General features: G+C 40.4%; 1 protein-coding gene across 4 annotated transcripts in view; it reads right to left on the bottom strand.

Moving 5' to 3' along the window:
- Positions 1-6,040: 6,040 nt before the first annotated feature.
- LOC131530879 (NLR family CARD domain-containing protein 3-like) overlaps positions 6,041-18,408 on the bottom strand; it is a 39,842-nt gene continuing 27,474 nt past the window's right edge. For all 4 annotated transcript variants that reach the window (XM_058761367.1, XM_058761371.1, XM_058761368.1 and 1 more), the window contains 3 exons: positions 10,033-10,206; positions 8,506-8,667; positions 6,041-8,266 (listed from right to left, as the gene is read on the bottom strand). In XM_058761367.1, the coding sequence (XP_058617350.1) occupies positions 8,128-8,266; positions 8,506-8,667; positions 10,033-10,206 (475 nt within the window). In that variant the 3' untranslated portion in view covers positions 6,041-8,127. The remainder of the gene's footprint in view (positions 8,267-8,505; positions 8,668-10,032; positions 10,207-18,408) is intronic.

The raw sequence follows: 18,408 nt of genomic DNA, 5'->3' as shown, positions 1-18,408 counted from the left end.
CTCTGCCCCACACATACGTACACAACCCAGGCAACGATTAGTTCTGTGAAACAAAGCAAAACCAATGTTACACCGTGTCTACACCGGACGCGAGCGGTGCAACAAAATACTAGTCAAGTCAAGTCACCTTTATTTATATAACGCTTTTAACAATACAGATTGTGTCAAAGCACTTAACAGTATCAAATTGGAAGATAGAGTGTCAGTAATGTATAATGATAAGATTAAACACTCAATTTTCTCAATTTTCAGTTAAAGGCATTTCATTATTGAATTCAGAGATGCCATTGTCTAGCTCAGTATAGTTTAAATAGTATCTGTGCAATCAAATCGACAATAATCGCTAGAAATGAAGTGTCCCCAACTGAGCAAGCCAGAGGTGACAGCGGCAAGGAACCAAAACTCCCTCTGTGACAGAATGGAGAAAAAAACCTTGGGAGAAGCCAGGCTCAGTCAGGGGCCAGTTCTCCTCTGACCAGACGAAACCTGCAGTTCAATTCCAAGTGCAGCCATGTCAGATTGTGTAAAGGGCTTATCTGAATACTATAGAAGTCATGATAATCAGTGATGCTGTCTACACTGGATGCTGTGCAGTTCGACCCGACAGAAAACTGCTGCCACGATCTATTTATGACGGGCTGACACAAATTTCAAATGATTTTCAACGGTTGCTTTATCGTGTCCAGTGTAGGTAGACTTTAGCTGTTGCGGCGCATCCGGTGTAGACACGGTGTTACTAACCTATCGAGAAGAAATAAAGCAACCTCGTCGTCCGATCGCAGGCCTTCCGCTCCTTGAGTTCTCTCTAGCGCTTGAAAGCTGATCCAATATTTACACGGGTCCTACTTTTTGCCTTATCGTTCCGCAGACGTTTTCCTCTTTTGTTTTTTTATCCGCCATCCCTATCTTTCTGTCGGTCGGCTCGGCTGTTCACTGAACGCTCTCTCCTCCACATCATGAGTAGACACGCCCCTTACTGCTGATTGGCTACAGGTTTATTTTGGTACTCGGCCCCGAAGCGTTTTTGAAAAATTACATACCCCACCTTTAACATGGTAGGTATTGTCTCAGAATTGTTCAAATATTTAACTTTTTTGGAACCATTATAAAAGTGTTTAAAGTTTTGTTGTCCTTTGGTGCGACACCCCTAAATTATATATTTTTTAAAATTAAAAACTGCGGGTTAAGCTACATAACCATGAAAAATTATGCAAATGTGTCTCGCTAACTGCTAATGACAGGTTAGCTAAGAATAGCAAGGTCATTAATTGACACAAAAGGCTGAAACATCCTATGGTGTGACAGATAATGTGCACTGATGTGACACCTGTACCGTCACAACAGAGGACAAAGATAACACACAAGAGGACAAGGTCTCTTTAATAAACATTTTACATAATTAAATAAGATAACTCCTTTTTATTCTTTTTTGAACTTTTTTATTGTTCTTAAATGTAAAGATTACATTTATCAAAATAATTTCTGATGTTTGTAGTTATAAAGTGTCATGAAAATAAATATAAAAGATGATACATTGTTTTTGAGACCGAAAGATTTGAGGGAGAGAAATGAGTGGGAGAGAGAGGACATGGAAGTATAGAGAGAAAATTAGAGGGGTGGGGGGGCTCTAGAAGAGTTTCAGTAACATACTGATTGACTGAATTAATTAATTGTATTGATAATTTTTCATTTTGTTTTGTTTAAAAAACATGTTGATGTTGTTTGCATCAAAATTTTAATTTCTTTCTTCTTTGACATTCAAAGTTAAAATAAAAATACTTCTCACTTCCTCTTTAAAGCGGTAACTACCATTTCTATCCTTTAGTGTGATGTAACGTCATACGATGTGACACACAAAAAGAACCACAGATTTGTTTTTCAAATATCTTAAAAAAAAAAAGAAAAAAAGTTGAGTATTGCTTTAGGGGAGATATAATCATCAGTCATCTTAAAATGACAAAAGGATGACTGTAACAGATCCAACGAGACGAGAGACATGCGGATCCATGTGCGAGCTTTATTACAGAGGCGTGGTCAGGAAACAAGCAAGGGTCCAACAGTGGCAAACAGGAGTATCACATGTTAGGCAAAGAGTCATCAAAAACAGGCATGGTCAGACGACAGCAAACAATATCCAAAGGGGCTTGACAAGAGAGATAATCTGAGCGAAAGTCCAGGCAGGGGAAAACACAATCCAAAACAGGCAAGGCAAGGCAAACTATCAAGGGCTCTGTAGTTAAAGCTAGGGGAGCAATAAGCGCATACAATACTCGGCAGTGAGGGAGAGAAAGTCCATGGCTTGAGTACGGTGTGCAAATGGGACTTAAATGGGACCCTAAATCTGGCTGATGCTGTGTGTGATCAGTGCAATGAGCTGTGTGCGTGTTGTCAGTGCAATGGATGATGGGAACTGTAGTCCGGAGGTGACGTGCAACAGTTAGTGTAGTGCAAAAGTAACTGTGGAGAGTGAGTGACCTCTGGTGGTGAGTGAATGGAAGTTCACAGACCGGATTCCTGACAATGACAGCAAAGTTTGTCTCTTTATCACAGTTTGTTTTGAAAATGTCCAACAAGTCATGGGGAAAAAATAATGTTATTCGTAATTTAATATTAAATAAATAACACTTTATGAAAATAAGTGTCTAACAATGAATATAATTCTCACTCATGCTGTTTGTATATTATTAACAGTTTTTTAATGTCACACCATAGGACACATTAATGGCACAATGAAATAATTGACAGATTTAGTGGCCCATTATATTTTCTCAAACATTAGACTTCACACTATATAAATATGTATTTTGTCTCCAAAAATGGTGTTTTACAAAGAAAAAAAAAGAAGCTTTTTTTATTTTTATTTTTTTACAGGCTCAATATGAAGTATTTTAGCCTTAACCCTTACAATAGCCTCCATAATTTTAAGGACGTTAAAGTATCTAACTTAAACACATTTATTTTGCAAAAGTTAATTTTAAAAAGGGAATAAGAGTAGTCATTTATAGTAAAGTAGTAATTTAAAGTAAATGCTATAGTGTTTTTGAACCATACTATAGTAAAATGTATTATACTGTATATAGTATTTACAGCACTTTGTTAATGAATGCTACAGCATACTGTAGTATTAACAATAGTGAACTGATAAACTGTAATAAATACTGTAGTATACTTTAGTTTTTACTTTAGTACTAGACGGCCATCGGGACAAGACCTCGGGAACCAGATGAATCCTTTGCATCTGACTTTGCTGCAGTTGGAATTGAACTGCTGGTTCGTCTGGTCAGAGGAGAACTGGCCCCCCGACTGAGCCTGGTTTCTCCCAAGGTTTTTTTCTCCATTCTGTCACCGATGGAGTTTTGGTTCCTTGCCGCTGTCGCCTCTGGCTTGCTCAGTTGGGATACTTAATTTCCAGCGATATCGTCGACTTGATTGCACAGATACTATTTAAATTGAACTGAGCTGGACGATGACAATGACATCATTGAATTCAATAATGAAATGCCTTTAACTGAAAATTGAGTGCTTAATATTGTCATTTTACATTATTGACACTATTTTCCTATTTTAATATTGGAAAGTTGCTTTGACACAATCTGTATTGTTAAAAGTGCTATATAAATAAAGGTGACTTGACTTGACTACAGAAAACTGTTGTGTATTGTAGTATAATATACCCTATAGTTGTATATTAGAGTAGTAAGAAAATAGCAATTAGTTATAAATATATAATAGTTTCTGATCGATAAATCCAGCACCCTCAGGTGGTCTGTCGGGTTTCATCTGTAGACGGTCCGGATTTATTGCTAATGCTTTTACTTTTTGAAAGAATTGATCTGATTTATGTTTGCTTCACTAGGCTATTTTCAAATTTAACTTCACAAATGCGCGCATTTTACTATATCCTTGTGTCGTAAACATGGGTCGTAAACATAACATTGTGGGTGGGACTAACAGAAATGGATGAATCATCATTTTGACAAGCGTATGATGATATGCACCTATAATTGACAGCGTTTAATATTGTTAATAAATAAAGTTACAGTGAAATAAGACGTTTATTAGTATCGTTTAATAAATTACATCCATTTGGAAAATTACAAACTTCTCATTGGGTGGGACACAGATGAGGCCCACCCGTAGCTACGCGACTGCTGCCTACTAAGTACTAAGAACCTTCAAAGTGAGATTTTATTTTGACAGAGTTTTTTGACGTGGCCAAGATATGCAGCCTTCCATTTGAGAAGCACCCAACATCTGTCGCCGACTTTGTTCGCCCACACTTCCTCCAACACACTGCAAACAAATTCAGATTTCCTCTTACTTGCGCTCTCAGCTTCGGTCCTACGGTGCACACCCGAGTTCAGAAAACAGCATTCACATTATTCACACAAACTGAACTTTGACATCAACCTGAGTGCCCACCATATAGGCCTTCAAGTATGAAAGAGCAAAGACCAACTAACAAACTTATGGATGAAAGTTGAAACCGCTGGTCCTGAAGATGAACTTTGTTCACTTGAGAACTTTGAACAATGCTTTTTTGTATAAACATGTTTGCTGGCAAATATTTTGTGTCACCCTGAGGAACTGTGCATTCACTTGTAATAGTTCTGCAGGTGAGCAAAAAAGTGTATAAAGGGAGCGCAAAAGTGAAAGTTTCTTGGGGGCAATCAAAACTGCAAGCACACTCAAAATATGGTTTTCCACCGGTCTCTTATTTTTTCCTTGTCCTACAATAAAACATTGACGATAAAATGAGTTACAAGTTCAGTCAAAGATTAGCCTGTGAACAAATATAAAAATTAAATATAAGTAAAAACAAATTATATTTCTCTTTATTGGCTTGTACTTGGTAAATATGTCAAAGTGAGTTTTTGTTCACTGGCTTTTAGTTTTAGCTTGTTTTTACATGAACCACCACGGTCAGACTATCAGACTATAATGAAGATATTTATGGTGATAGTGTGGTTTGCTTCAGCTGTTCACACCAATGAAATGAGCTTTAACATGCAGTATATGAAGTAACTTATAAAGAAATGCAACATTGTAAGTTTAACATCCATGTCTCTGATGCCAACCAATGTGCATGCCTATATTAATAAAATTAATTTTAACGGTTAACACTACAGTGTTATAAATTAGCCTCATCATATATCTTTTCACAGGTCTTCAGACGATAACGGATCTGTACTCACTTCACTTAGATCTTCACTCAACCGTTTTGAAATAATTTATTTTTGTTTGTGGTGTGACCATGTTTTCATCTCCTCACAAATTTCCATGTGATAGACAGAATGTACTCATTTTTGGACCCATTTATCTTGGGTTAACTGCCTAAACTGACAATGCTGGAGGGTTCCTTCTGTTGAGAACATCTGCTGTCTCCACAACTGTCCCTTTATTTGAAACTAGGCAGGGTACCACATTGACAGCATCTCTGGCTTTTATGGCTGAAGAGTGGAATTTTCTGTGCGTTATGCTCTGTTCATATGCTGGTTGACTTGTACGGCTTCTTTCATCTAACATCGTTTTTCTCCAGAATGTGAATGCAGATGTGATTTAAAACTATTTACATGATACAGATTCTGTGCACATTTGTTTATTCAATTATATTCTAAAATATATTGATATAATCAACATTTTATAACATTTGACTGTTTTAATACTTTCATTTTAAATAACAAAGAACAGGTGTGAAATGTGAATGAACAAAATAATTGTATTCTTGTCTAAAGAAATTTTCATTTTGCCATCACTATAATTTAGTATTAATAACTTCGGTCGTGAAGCCTGTGATTAACTCTCAGTTCTGAGAAACAACATTTGATGCAGAATATTTCTCTTTGTAAACTTCATATCTGTTTAATGAAAATAGAGAGATTATACTTAAAAAACAAAACAAAACAAAAAAAAACTTAATGAACACATCCTCCTAATTTTCTATGGTTTGTCCAAACACCATAATTAAATTATGGGCATTCCCCCAGCCATAACATGTAGTTTGTTGGATCAGAAAAGAAGAGACAATGAGTCTGGGGAGGAGATGAAGAGTCTTTTATTAATGTCACTTACTAGTCAAGTGTCAGATGAGAAGTGGCCCATGAGAAGAGAAGAAGTGGCCCAGAACACAGAAATCACAACTACATATATCTCCCTCTCTGCCCGCTCAAGCATTAGCATACTTCTCAGTTCCTGGTTGCACCTTGTACTTGTTGATCAGTTCTTAACAGAAACATAGAAGGTAGTTCAGCCTTGCATATAAAACTATGATTATATGTTACACAGTATGAAAAGAAAAAAGACAGAAAATTAAAGTATATATGATCCTGCATTTACAATATGCCAACAATGGCAAAAAGGAAGACGATAACTGTTAAACAAAAAGCATTATACTATCCAGACTGCTGTCTGTGAAAGCAACAACTTAAAATACGGGGGAATTTGGGTAAATAAATGCTGTCAACTGGCAATACTATAGACTGCTTAGTCTAGGCTGATGTACACTGTAAAAAAAAATTTACGGTAAAAAAAATGGCAGCTGTGGTTGCTGGTATTCTACCGTAAAAAATATGGTAACAACATTTTAGGTTTTAACTTAAATTTACAGTTAAAAAACATAATTTAATTTACTGATATAATGTCAATATACTAACCAATTAAAGTACTGAAATCTGTTTTGTACCTTTGAAATACACTGATAACCACCAAAAGCAGGTGGTAATGAGAAAGTCACATGATAAACCAAAGCCTATCACATGCAGCTTTTAAATAATAACATATATAGAAGGTGCACAGTGTCATTCACACAAGCTCTAAACACCATCATGGTGAGACCAAGCGGCAACCTCCCGCTCTCTCTCGTGAAGCCAACACTGAAGTGACTAAAACTGCAATTCATCGACTGGCCGCTAGAGGCTGGCTGCAAAAGGGAGTCAATCCCATAGACTCCCCATGTTAAAATGCCCAACTTTACAGCAGAAAAAAACATGTTTACAACCTGGTTCAAAAAATGATTTTGGTCTATATAGCTAATTTTGCCCTTCATGACAACTGTGAGGGGGGTGAATTTTTTTAGAACTCATCTGTTTAAATTATATTGACCCTTAAAGTTCTGCATAATTAAGAGCGGATTGCCACTGCTGTCACCACTGGCGAGCTAGGTGGGCGTGGTTTCAGCAACCAGCCCCACCCATGTGCCGCCTTTTTGCCCATTTTCGATTATCCGGGAGTGACGCGTGCGCTTGCCAATGGCGGCACTCAGCTCTGCCCACTTTGGGCTTCAAAAATGCTCTTCAGAAACCTACGGGTGACGTCACGGACACTACGTCCATGTTTTTATACAGTCTATGGGTGAGACTCATTAAACTGAAATATGTAATAAACATTAATTTAACAACATTAGATGTAACATACAACCCTAATAAACATAACTGATAAGAAAAAACTAAGAAGAAACAGTTATTTCAAAGAAAAAACATCAAATTCAAACAAAATTTGAAATATTGTATGAATTTTGAATGCAATTTGAATTCTGGGAACATCAGTTGACGGTTTTTCCCTGTAAATTTTACAGGAACTTACCGTTAACCATTTAACAGGTTTTTTTTCTGTAGCATTTTCACAGTTTTTTACCATTAAAATCTGTCTGTACAGACACAGGCTATTTGTGTAAAACAAATGTAAAATTTGGTATAAAATTATGTTATAAAGAGATTAAAAAAATAACATATTGATAGGACTTATTTGAATCTGTGTATATGTAGCACACAATAATTAAATTTTAATTTTAGACTTTCAGTTTGTATCATTTAAGCAATTTTCTAATTGCTTAATTAATGAGTTTAATCCAAACATCTTTATGATGTAGACCTTAAACTGAATACTAAACTAACAATAAATATTTAACATTACTCATGTGCTTCTTTTAATACTGCATTATTTCATTTGAAGGTTTGAGCCTTTTCCACCTGTAAACTTTCGATATGTTAAGCAGCTATTTGAAGTTGTAGTAGCTGTAAGTTTGGCATTTTTGTATTTCTTAATTGCGGTTTAGCAGTATCTCGGCAAAATTACCACCACACATATTGATTTATTACAGTACTAAATGGAGAAACTTCTGAGAATTCCTCAGCTGACGGTGACCTTTTCTTGTTCTGTTGATTCCACAGGTTCCTCCTGAGTTTTAGACCAGGATGTTAACCACCCACCAAAGCTACCAATGTAGTTCACACCAGCTCTCCAGCTGAGCAAATGTTCTTTCTCCAGGCTGTAAGGAGGAATCAGAAGAGAACAACGGTGTTGAGTAGAACAAGTTTGAAATAGTTACTATATTTCAATTACTTCAATTTCTTACAAAGTAGACTGTAACAAAGATTACATTTCTGTAATCAGTTTAGTTACTAATTTTAAACTTTACAATATTTGTTTGAAATATAATACATTTAAAACAATTTACATGATGTTTGTTTGTCTTAACAAGACTGCTATAAAAGGATGTTTACTCACCACAGTTTACAGTTTGAGTCTCGTAGCACATCAATGAGCTGCTGCTTTGAGTCTCCAATTTTATTGTTACTCAGATCAAGCTCTCTTAAAAACAGCAGTGCTTTTGTTTCAGCCAAAGACTGAGCCATACAAGCAACATCTGAAAGGCCACAGTCATTTAGACTAGAAAGAGAAAGACAAAGAGACAGAGGAAGAAAAATTATTTTTACTTTCACCCAGAAGGCACAGTTACCGATGTGCACTTGCACTGTTGCTTCATTTATTGAACCACACTAAATATTTAAATACTTAGCATTTATTTTCAAACATTTATTTTTACTTAAACATATTCACATTTCACACTAAAACATGCCAGAAAAGATATTTTATATTATTGAACAATATAGCTGTGTACTTTTGCACTTTTATCTGTTTGAAACATTTGATTAATTTTACCATTTTGTGTACTGTTTTATTGTATTTTCAAAATCACTAAAGTTTAAACTTTTTTTGCTACATATATATATATATATTTTTTTAAATGTGTTAATTATCTTGTAAAGCCCGAAAAAATGAAATAATAGTAAGAAAAATATTTCTTTTTTATGGAAATTGTTAACCTTTATACAAAATATCAAATAAAAATGTTGCGTATGTGTTTTATGATTTGTATCATATTTTATACATTAGGATTTTATGGCTCATATTCAGGAATGAGTTATAGTGGCTCATACTTGAGGAGGAAAAACACCTCAATTATATTCCAAACTAAGCAAAAATGTGCAATTTGGTGCAGTTATTCATATGGTCAAAATGTAATATGAAATTCTCACAAAACTCTTTAACACCCAGATTATTAATTTTGTTTGAAATTACACCAGACTGATGATATTTCAAATTTCGAGCTCAAATTTGACAGTGAAATTCACATTAACCAATAGAAGTTGCCTGATGTCTTAAAATATAAATTAAGGAAACAGGGAAGTTTGAAAATCAAAGAATTATATATAAAATATAATACAGAAAAATAAAAGTACAATGGTACAAAGGTTCTGCAGGAACACACATTCACTCTTCTGTAACTTATCAATATTATTTTCTGTTAATGTTATTTACCATTACAGTTACTCTTATCACAAACATAATTTCTTGCATTAAACTAATATTTAATCAAATGGCTTTTTTTGCGCTCCTTTGCTTACACTCTCTCTGGTTTGATGCGCATGTACTTGGCTGAAACAGTTGTTCGCTCTGTAGCCTGCCATTTTTAAAGTGTCTTATACTTACACATTTTTTCATGACTGTTAGTGATACTACTGAGGTTCTTTGTGCCACACTGCACATTTAAAGCTAATCTGTAATGAAATTACTGTGTTTGTTACTTCTCAGGTGTTTATTTCACATCTTGCTTTCATCAGATCACAAACCACAACAGGAAATATTTTCCACAAATATAATGTGAACCCAGACTCATTGTGAGATATTGAGTAAAAGCGTTTGTTAAATTGCAATGCTGAAATGATTTTAAGCATTTTCTTTGTCACTGACCTCAATCTCTCCAGTTTACAGTGTGAATGATTCAGTACGTCACACAGGATCTGCACTCCTTTGTTTTCTATTTTATTCCCACTGAGGTCCAGCTCTCTCAGGTGTGATGGGTTTGAACACAGATCTGAAGTCAGGATGAGACACTGTTTCTCTGTAATTCTGCATCCACACAGACTGAAGAAAGAAAGAGAAAAGACAATGAATCATATCCATGTTAAGTTTGTGTGAGTTAAATGCATCATAACTAAATGTCATATAGCACACTAATACACCAGAAAACATGAAAACCAAGCTATTCCAAGCTAGGATTTGAGGATACTAGATTCAACCCAAGTGTGACCAATTATGAATCAGCCGCACTACCAGATACGTCTTCTACGTGCATTTATGCTTTGATTTGAAGGAAAACAGCATATCTGGTAGTGTGGCTGACACAGAAGAGCGTACGTTGCTTGCATCCAGCGAATATTCTCCAAAATGGCGCTACGCTGAACCAGAGGAGACGAATTGTTGAATAAATTTGTTATTTTTGTTTTTTTGCATACAAAAAGTATTCTCGTAGCTTCATAACGTTACGGTTGAACCACTGATGGCAGATGGACTATTCTGATGACGTCTTTCATAGTTTTCTGGGCCAAGACAGTGTTAATTGTTTGGCAGTCAATGGGACAGTCACAAGTCTCCTGGTTTTCATCCAAAATATCTTAAAGGGGTCATATAATGCCACATGCACTTTTACAAGTTGTTTGAACTGAAATGTGTGTTGGCAGTGTGTGTACACAACCACCCTATTATGATAAAAATCCACCCAGTGGTTTTTTTGTAATCTTGTTAAATGTTTAACCCTTTCTCAAATCGAGACGTCTGTCATGTGACGTCACACGGACGGAGGTCCCTCCCACAATAGTTTGATTGACAACAGAGTTTTCGCACAGACTGCACTGGTGTCCCGCCCTGAGTGAGCTGTCATCAGTTGTTTCACCGCCCGAGCAGATGTAGACAAGAATGACTCCTAAGCGATTGAGGTTTTTTGTTGTTGGATGTAATAATGAACATAGCAGTAGCCATTTACTCCCGTCATCTGAGCCGCTGAAGAGGATTACGTTTGTTTTTGAAGGGAATGCACCCTCGATCTACCTAAATGCGTCTATGTTCGCGCGAATCATTCGTGATCCAGCTTCACCTCCAGAAAAAGTGAGTACAAGGTTTTTTAAATTAATCTTTCAAGTTTCAGGATGAATGCAGCTAAAGTAAACAATCCCTCAGAGAACAGCTCGGAAGAGAGGGGCGGAGTCAGCAGAGCTCATTAACATTTAAAGGAGAATGACACAATACCGCTTGCTCTGACAAGAGCTGTTTTTGACAGGGTGAAAAAGGTGTTTTTACACTACCAATGAGAAATTTTAACCAAAATATGTTACAGACTTGTCATTATGACCCTAAAGAATAATATCAACTTGTGAGAAAATGGGCATTATATGACCCCTATAAATTGTGTTCCGAAGACGAACAAAGCTTTTACAGGTTTGGAACGACATGAGGGTAAGTGATTAATGACAAAATTTTCATTTTGGGGTGGAGTAACCCTTTAATACAGCACCATCTGTTCAAGAATAAAGTTCAACATAAACATGTACTCTTTAAATTCCAAAGTGGGGGTAAATATGCTTTTATCAATGTTTTATGATAAACATGACTCAATATAACATTGTGACTACAGTAAAAGAGCATTATTGGAATTGAGGATGTTAGGATAAACCTGAAACACACGTGATCATTGTCATGCAGTGAATCGATATTTAGGTCTCTGCAGAGCAAAAGTGGGCGTTTCTGACTTTGTGGGTGTTTTCAAACTGCTGGGTGTTTCTAAATCATGCAATGAAAATGATCCCCCAGTGTTAATTTTGATAGCAAATTTTGATTTAGTTTTAGTCATATTTTAGTCATCTAAATTATTTTTAGTTTTAGTCTAGGTTTAGTTGACTAAATCTACAGTACATTTAGTCAGCTAAAATCTAATTGGTTTAGTTACAGTGCAATGCATTTAAACTGCATTTCTCTGATATTTCCAAACTCATTATACTGTATAGGTTTGATATTAAGGTTTTATCGTGATAGACACGGATTTAACTGTGGAGACGCACAACATGCCTTTAAATTAAAATTAAATAAAACCACTTCTCATGAAGAACAAAAACATGGTCTTTTCAATGAAATACCAGTGGTTATATAGGCTAATTAAGCATTCCTTATAACAACTTGTTTACCATATTCTTCATTCTTTCAAGCAGACATATTTATTTCTATAAATAAATTTAGATTAATCTTTATTAGGGCTACTAAAGTGATTTAGTCAAGAGCAGTGAGTGACTTTCTGTCTTTCTTTGTTGCTTGATTAGCATCAATGACTCGGACAATAGTGACTAAATTAGGCTGCTATCCCTTTAAAACCGAATGCACGGATGCAATGTACTGATACACGTTCTCCCTACTGTTTATGTTCTCTTAAGACGTAATCGACTGTTTTTACATGAATACTCGTCAAAACGGACAATTCGACAACATTTTGTGTGTATTTCTCCGTTCATGCGACGCGAAAGAGTGCTCGTGTGCTGTGTGAGGCACGCCGTATATACTTCTGCGCTCAGAAAACCGGACTGAATTGAGTTCTCCCGTGCGTTGTCAAATTTATCCATATGTCTGCTCTTCTCTTACTCCCACATATTGACATTTTTGAATGTCTTATCAGACATGCAGCAAGTGTATGTTAGCTTATGTCCCCCTGGTTCAAATGTACACATCCAACCTCCTACGCAGCAGATTCGTTCTGAATGAATCTCTTCCCAAATCGTCCCTCCTAAATCAGCATACTATCATCTAAAAAACATTGCAAGAATTAGATGTTTTGTTTCCAGTCAAGACTTGGAGAAACTTGTTCATGCCTTTATCACCAGCAGGGTGGATTATTGTAATGGTCTCCTCACTGGCCTTCCAAAGAAGACCATTAGACAGCTGAAGCTCATCCAGAACGCTGCTGCCAGGATTCTGACTAGAACCAGAAAATCTGAGCATATCACACCAGTCCTCAGGTCCTTACACTGGCTTCCAGTTACATTTAGGATTGATTTTAAAGTACTTTTCCTCATTTACAAATCTCTCAATGGCCTAGGACCTAAATACATTGGAGATATGCTCACTGAATATAAACCTAACAGACCACTCAGATCATTAGGATCGAGTCAGTTAGAAATACCAAGGGTTCACACAAAACAAGGGGAGTCCGCTTTTAGCTATTATGCCGCCCGCAGTTGGAACCAGCTTCTAGAAGAGATCAGATGTGCTAAAACATTAGCCATATTTAAATCCAGACTTGAAACTCATCTGTTTAGCTGTGCATTTGTTGAATGAGCACTGTGCTGCGTCCGAACTGATTGCACTATGTATAATCATTTTCTATTCTTAAATGTTTTAAATTATTTTTAAATCAATTTTTATATCATTTGGTTTTCATTGTTGTGATTATTATTATTTTTTAATTCCTTGTTTTTATTATTATTTTTAATGACTATTTCACTTTTCACTTAATGTAAAGCACTTTGAATTACCACTGTGTATGAAATGTGCTATATAAATAAACTTGACTTGCCTTGCCTTGCCTCCCTAACATTTTCGTCTCGTTTTTATTCGTTGATGAAAATGTCAATAGTTCCCTGTCGATACTCCACTCGTACTGCGTCTTGATAAAGACGCATATGGGAAAAGTCTTTTTTCTCCTGAACTGAAGCCTTATTCAATCACGCAGTGAAACTGCATGACTATTGGTTTGTGCAGTGTATAAAATACAAACCAATGGGTCGGCAGCGGAGCTGCACGAGCCTATGGCGACGAAGCCCGCCAGAATGGGCGGAGCCATCTGGCCATATAAGCAGCCGTTTCGCCATAGGATCCTCAGATTTCTTCTCCTTCAGCGACGATGACTTCGTCTCCACTGATCCCAGAAGCCTTCTCGCTGTTGACACGCCTCGTAGCTGGACCCAGCGACCTCAAATCTGCTCGGCTGAGCCGCCGCCTTCCTCGCGCTCCAGCATCGCAGCAGTTCCGGTCCTGTTCGCTGCCACTATCCGGTGAGTGCTCTAAAAAGAGCAAATTTCTCGGCGTTGTTGCAAATGCTGCCACTGTGAGTGTGGCTGCAGAAGAGCCGACACAGAGACTGCGCGCTCACCAAGATGGAATGCTCAAAAGAGTATGAGTCTCGCTCTTCCCCGCTAGCTGACCGCCTTCTATGAAGGCAGCTCCGCTCTGCCGTTTCTCCTCTCTCAGCAAAGCTCGGAGAATGAAACATCAGAGCCACGGAGCTCCCGCAGCCCTCTGATCCGCCGGTGTTCACACGTGAGAATCAGAGCTCCTCATTCTTTGAGCGGCTCTATCCTCTTTGGCAGATCGGAGTGGAAAGCTCTGTGTGTGCGTCGCTGAAGCTGCACTCACACAGGCAACATGCTTTCAGCCGGACTCTGTCCTGATTTGCTCGTGGTCCTCTATGTAGCAGGCCCCGCCTCCCCCTCTCTCACGTTCTCTTCTCCCAGTCACCTCGGAGACAGGAACGGCGAGCTCGCGAGGCTGAGCGATCAGGCTTGAGTGATCTACACGCCACCATTTCCCGCGTGCTCACTTTGATCTGCCAGCGCTTGTGTTAACACGTGAGGATTAGTGCCCCTCTTTACATGGAGTGGCCCAATCCTTCCGCGCGGATCATAGAATGCTGCGCTGGGCGGCCCCGCCTCTCACGTTTCTTTTCTCCCAGTCACCTCGGAGAAAGAGACGGTAAAATCGCGGGGCTGGGCGTTCAGGCTTGAGTGATTTTTGCCAGCGCTACTTTCATTATGGAAGCGTTACAAAGCATCGAGTCTAGCGCCCCCAAACGGCCTCTTCAGCTCCGGGTGCCGACAGCAATGTGTTTGTGGTAAATACTGTTGTGTACACTGGGCCCGTTCAAATAGCGCCCACACAACTGATCGCTGTTATGGCGAGGAAAATAAAACACTAACATTTTCAAGAGAGAGCGCATTCCTCTCCCTCCTATCGCGAGCTTCAGGTCCCGCTGTAGAACGGTCCCTCCAGCCCAGAGCGAGTCAGGCTTCTACAGTCGTTACTTCCTCGTCCCCAAAAGGATGGCGGTCTCCGGCCATCCTCATTCTCAGACACCTGAATCGCGCCCTCATGAAGAGGTCGTTCAGGATGATCATGCGGAAGCAGATCCTCTCGCAAATTGCCAAGGGAACTGTTTCTTTTCTCTGGACCTGAAAGACACATACTTTCACATCCAGATAGCCCCCTATCACATGCGATTATTGAGATTTGCCTTTGAGAGAGTGGCCTATTAGTACACGGTCCTTCCCTTGGACTGTTTCTGGCCCCCCACACTTTTACGAAGTGCATGGACACGGCTCTTCCCCTCTAAGATAGACAGGGAATCCGCATTCTCAACTACCTCAATGACTGGCTCGTTCTGGCCCAGTCAGAGGTGGAGCTATTATCGCACAGAACCCTCATCCTCAGCCACCTAGAGCGCCTGGGACCCAGGGTCAAATTCGCCAAGAGCACACTGTTTTCCAGCCATCGAATATCGTTCCTGGGTACAGTTCTCGACTCGACTCAAATGAGAGCCGTAGTCGCACCAGATCATGCTCTGGCCATGCGAGAACTCGCGACCTCCTTCGAGACCGGTGCCACCCGCCCTCTCAAGGCGTTTCAAAAGATGCTAGGCCTCATGGCCGCAGCATCGTCAGCACTACAGTTTGGTCTGCTTCGCATGCGACCTCTCCAGCGCTGGCTGAAAGCACAAGTTCCATCACACGCGTGGCATCACGGACGTCTGCGTATCAGGGTGAGCCAGGCCTGTATAACAGCCCTAGCCCCCTAGGAAGACCCTCACTGGAAGGGAAGGGACGTGGCCATGGGAATGGTTTGCAGAAGAAAGGTTGTCACGACAGATGCCTCCAACACAGGTTGGGGGGCGCTGTGCGAGGGCAGACTGACTTTCGGCCATTGGTCGAAAGCAAAGAAAAGGCTTTACATCAACTGCTTGGAAATGCCAGCAGTATGTCGAGCCTGCCAGTTCTTCCTGCCAGACCTGAGGGGACACCACGTGCTAATCTGCTCGGGCAGCATGTCTGTGGTGTCCTACATAAATCACCAGGGAGGCTTTTCCTCGAAGCGCCTTTGCCTATTGGCAGAACGCCTTCTGGAAAGATCTCAACCCCATCTACGCTCGCTGAGAGCAGTGCACATACCGGGCAAATGGAACCAGGGAGCGGACAGGTTATCTCGGAGCAATGTCCCCTCAGAGGAGTGGACGCTCCATCCGCAGATGGTTCAGAGAAATTGGGAGATCTTTTGACGAGGCCGAGGTAGACCTCTTCGCCTCGGGAGACAACTCTCACTGCCTGACTTATTATTCGAAGGTCGAGGATGCATTGGCCCTCGAACGGCCCAACCTCCTCCTTTATGCGTTCCCCCCGATCGCCCTGATTCTGCAGGTTATCAGGCGAATCAAGGATTGGGGACACAGGGTCCTCTTGGTGGCCCCCCTGTGGAAAAATCAACCTTGGTTGTCAGAGACTCAGCTGCTCATAGCAGCCCCGTGACCCATTCCTCTGAGATGGGACCTCCTGTCTCAAGCGAACGGGACAATTTGGCACGCTCGGCCGATCTCTGGGCCCTGCACATTTTGGCCGCTCGACGGGAGCCTGCGAGCTTCTCAGAGAGCGTGCTGAATACCATTTTTGAGGCTAGAGCACAGTCTACGAGACCTCTATGCCCTTAAATGGTCCGTGTCCTCCACGTGGTGCCTAGACCATGGTGAAAACCCGTCTACCTCTGACTTATCGGTGGTTCTGTCCTTCCTGCAAGAATTGCTGGATAAGGGACGTTCCCCGTCCACACTCAAGGTTTACGTAGCAGCTATAGCGGCCTCACACGCCCCTATAGCAGGTCAATCGTTGGGCAGGAACACTTCTGTTGTCCGCTTCTTGAGGGGTGCCAAGAGGCTGAATCCGCCTCGGCCCCTCACAGTCCCTACATGGGACTTGCCCATGGTTTTGAGAGCCCTGAAGGGCCCTCCCTTTGAGCCGCTATAGTCCACTACCCTTCGGTCACTGTCGCTAAAGACTGCTCTGCTCTTAGCACTAGCGTTGGTCAAGCGAGTAGGAGACCTGCAGGTGCTCTCCACTAGCCCTGCCTGCCTGGAATTCGGGCCTAACAACACTGAAACCAAGGCAGGATTATGTGCCCAAGTGCTTTCCACTCCATTCAGAGCTCAGGTCATCACGCTCTCCGCGCTTCCTCCCTCTAATGAGAACCGGGAGTTATCCTTGCTCTGCCCAGTCAGAGCCTTGAGAATCTACTTTGAGCAATCCGCCCTTTTAGGAGGTCGGAACAACTCTTTGTTAGCTTCGGTAACTGCGCCAGAGGGCTTCCAGTTACGAAGCAAAGGCTCTCCAGATGGATAGTGGATGCCGTTACGCTAGCGTACTCTTCCTTGGGCCTACAATGCCCCATCGAAGTACGAGCCCGCTTCACAAGAGGCATCGCCTCGTTGTGGACGTGGTCTAGCGGTGTGTCTATTACAGAGATTTGTGCGACGGCCTGCTGGGCTTCGCCGTCCACATTGCTAGGTTTCATAACCTCTCTGCTTAAATGGGCATACTTGCGTATGGGAACAATACTAACAGAGAGTCCTTGCCTGCACACGCTCAAGCTCTCTGGTTGGTTGCTTGCATGCTTCGGTCCTGGGAGTACCGAATATATAAGAGTCATCTGGAACGGTCACCCAGGCCGGGCGTAACCTCTATGAGTTTAGCCTTGGAGTTTACTATTATGCTTCCCTATGGGCATTGAGTGCTTAAGGAAGTATATTATGTAGTCGTTCCTCTACCATAGCACGGCGTGATTGAATTGAGTTCCCATATGCGTCTTTATCAAGATGCAGTACGAGTGGAGTATCGACAGGGAACGTACTCGGTTACTGTCATAACCTCGGTTCCCTGAGATACAGAACGAGTACTGCATACTTTGCTGTGCTAGGTAGCTGCACGACTCAGTCGTCGCTTCAGTCGAAGTAACCTGAGGATCCTATGGCAAAACAGCTGCTTATATGGCCAGATGGCTCCGCCCATTCGGGCGGACTTCGTCACCATAGGCTCTTGCAGCTCCGCTGCCGACCCATTGGTTTGTATTTTATACACTGCACAAACCAATAGTCGTGCAGTTTCACTGCGTGACTGAATAAGGCTTCAGTTCAAGAGAAAAAAGGCTTTTCCCATATGCGTCTTTATCAAGACGCAGTACTCGTTCCGTATCTCAGGGAACCAAGGTTAC

This window comes from Onychostoma macrolepis, chromosome 22 (genome assembly GCF_012432095.1).
Source record: "Onychostoma macrolepis isolate SWU-2019 chromosome 22, ASM1243209v1, whole genome shotgun sequence".
NCBI lineage: Eukaryota > Metazoa > Chordata > Actinopteri > Cypriniformes > Cyprinidae > Onychostoma > Onychostoma macrolepis.
This window is presented reverse-complemented; position numbering and strand designations above follow the sequence as displayed.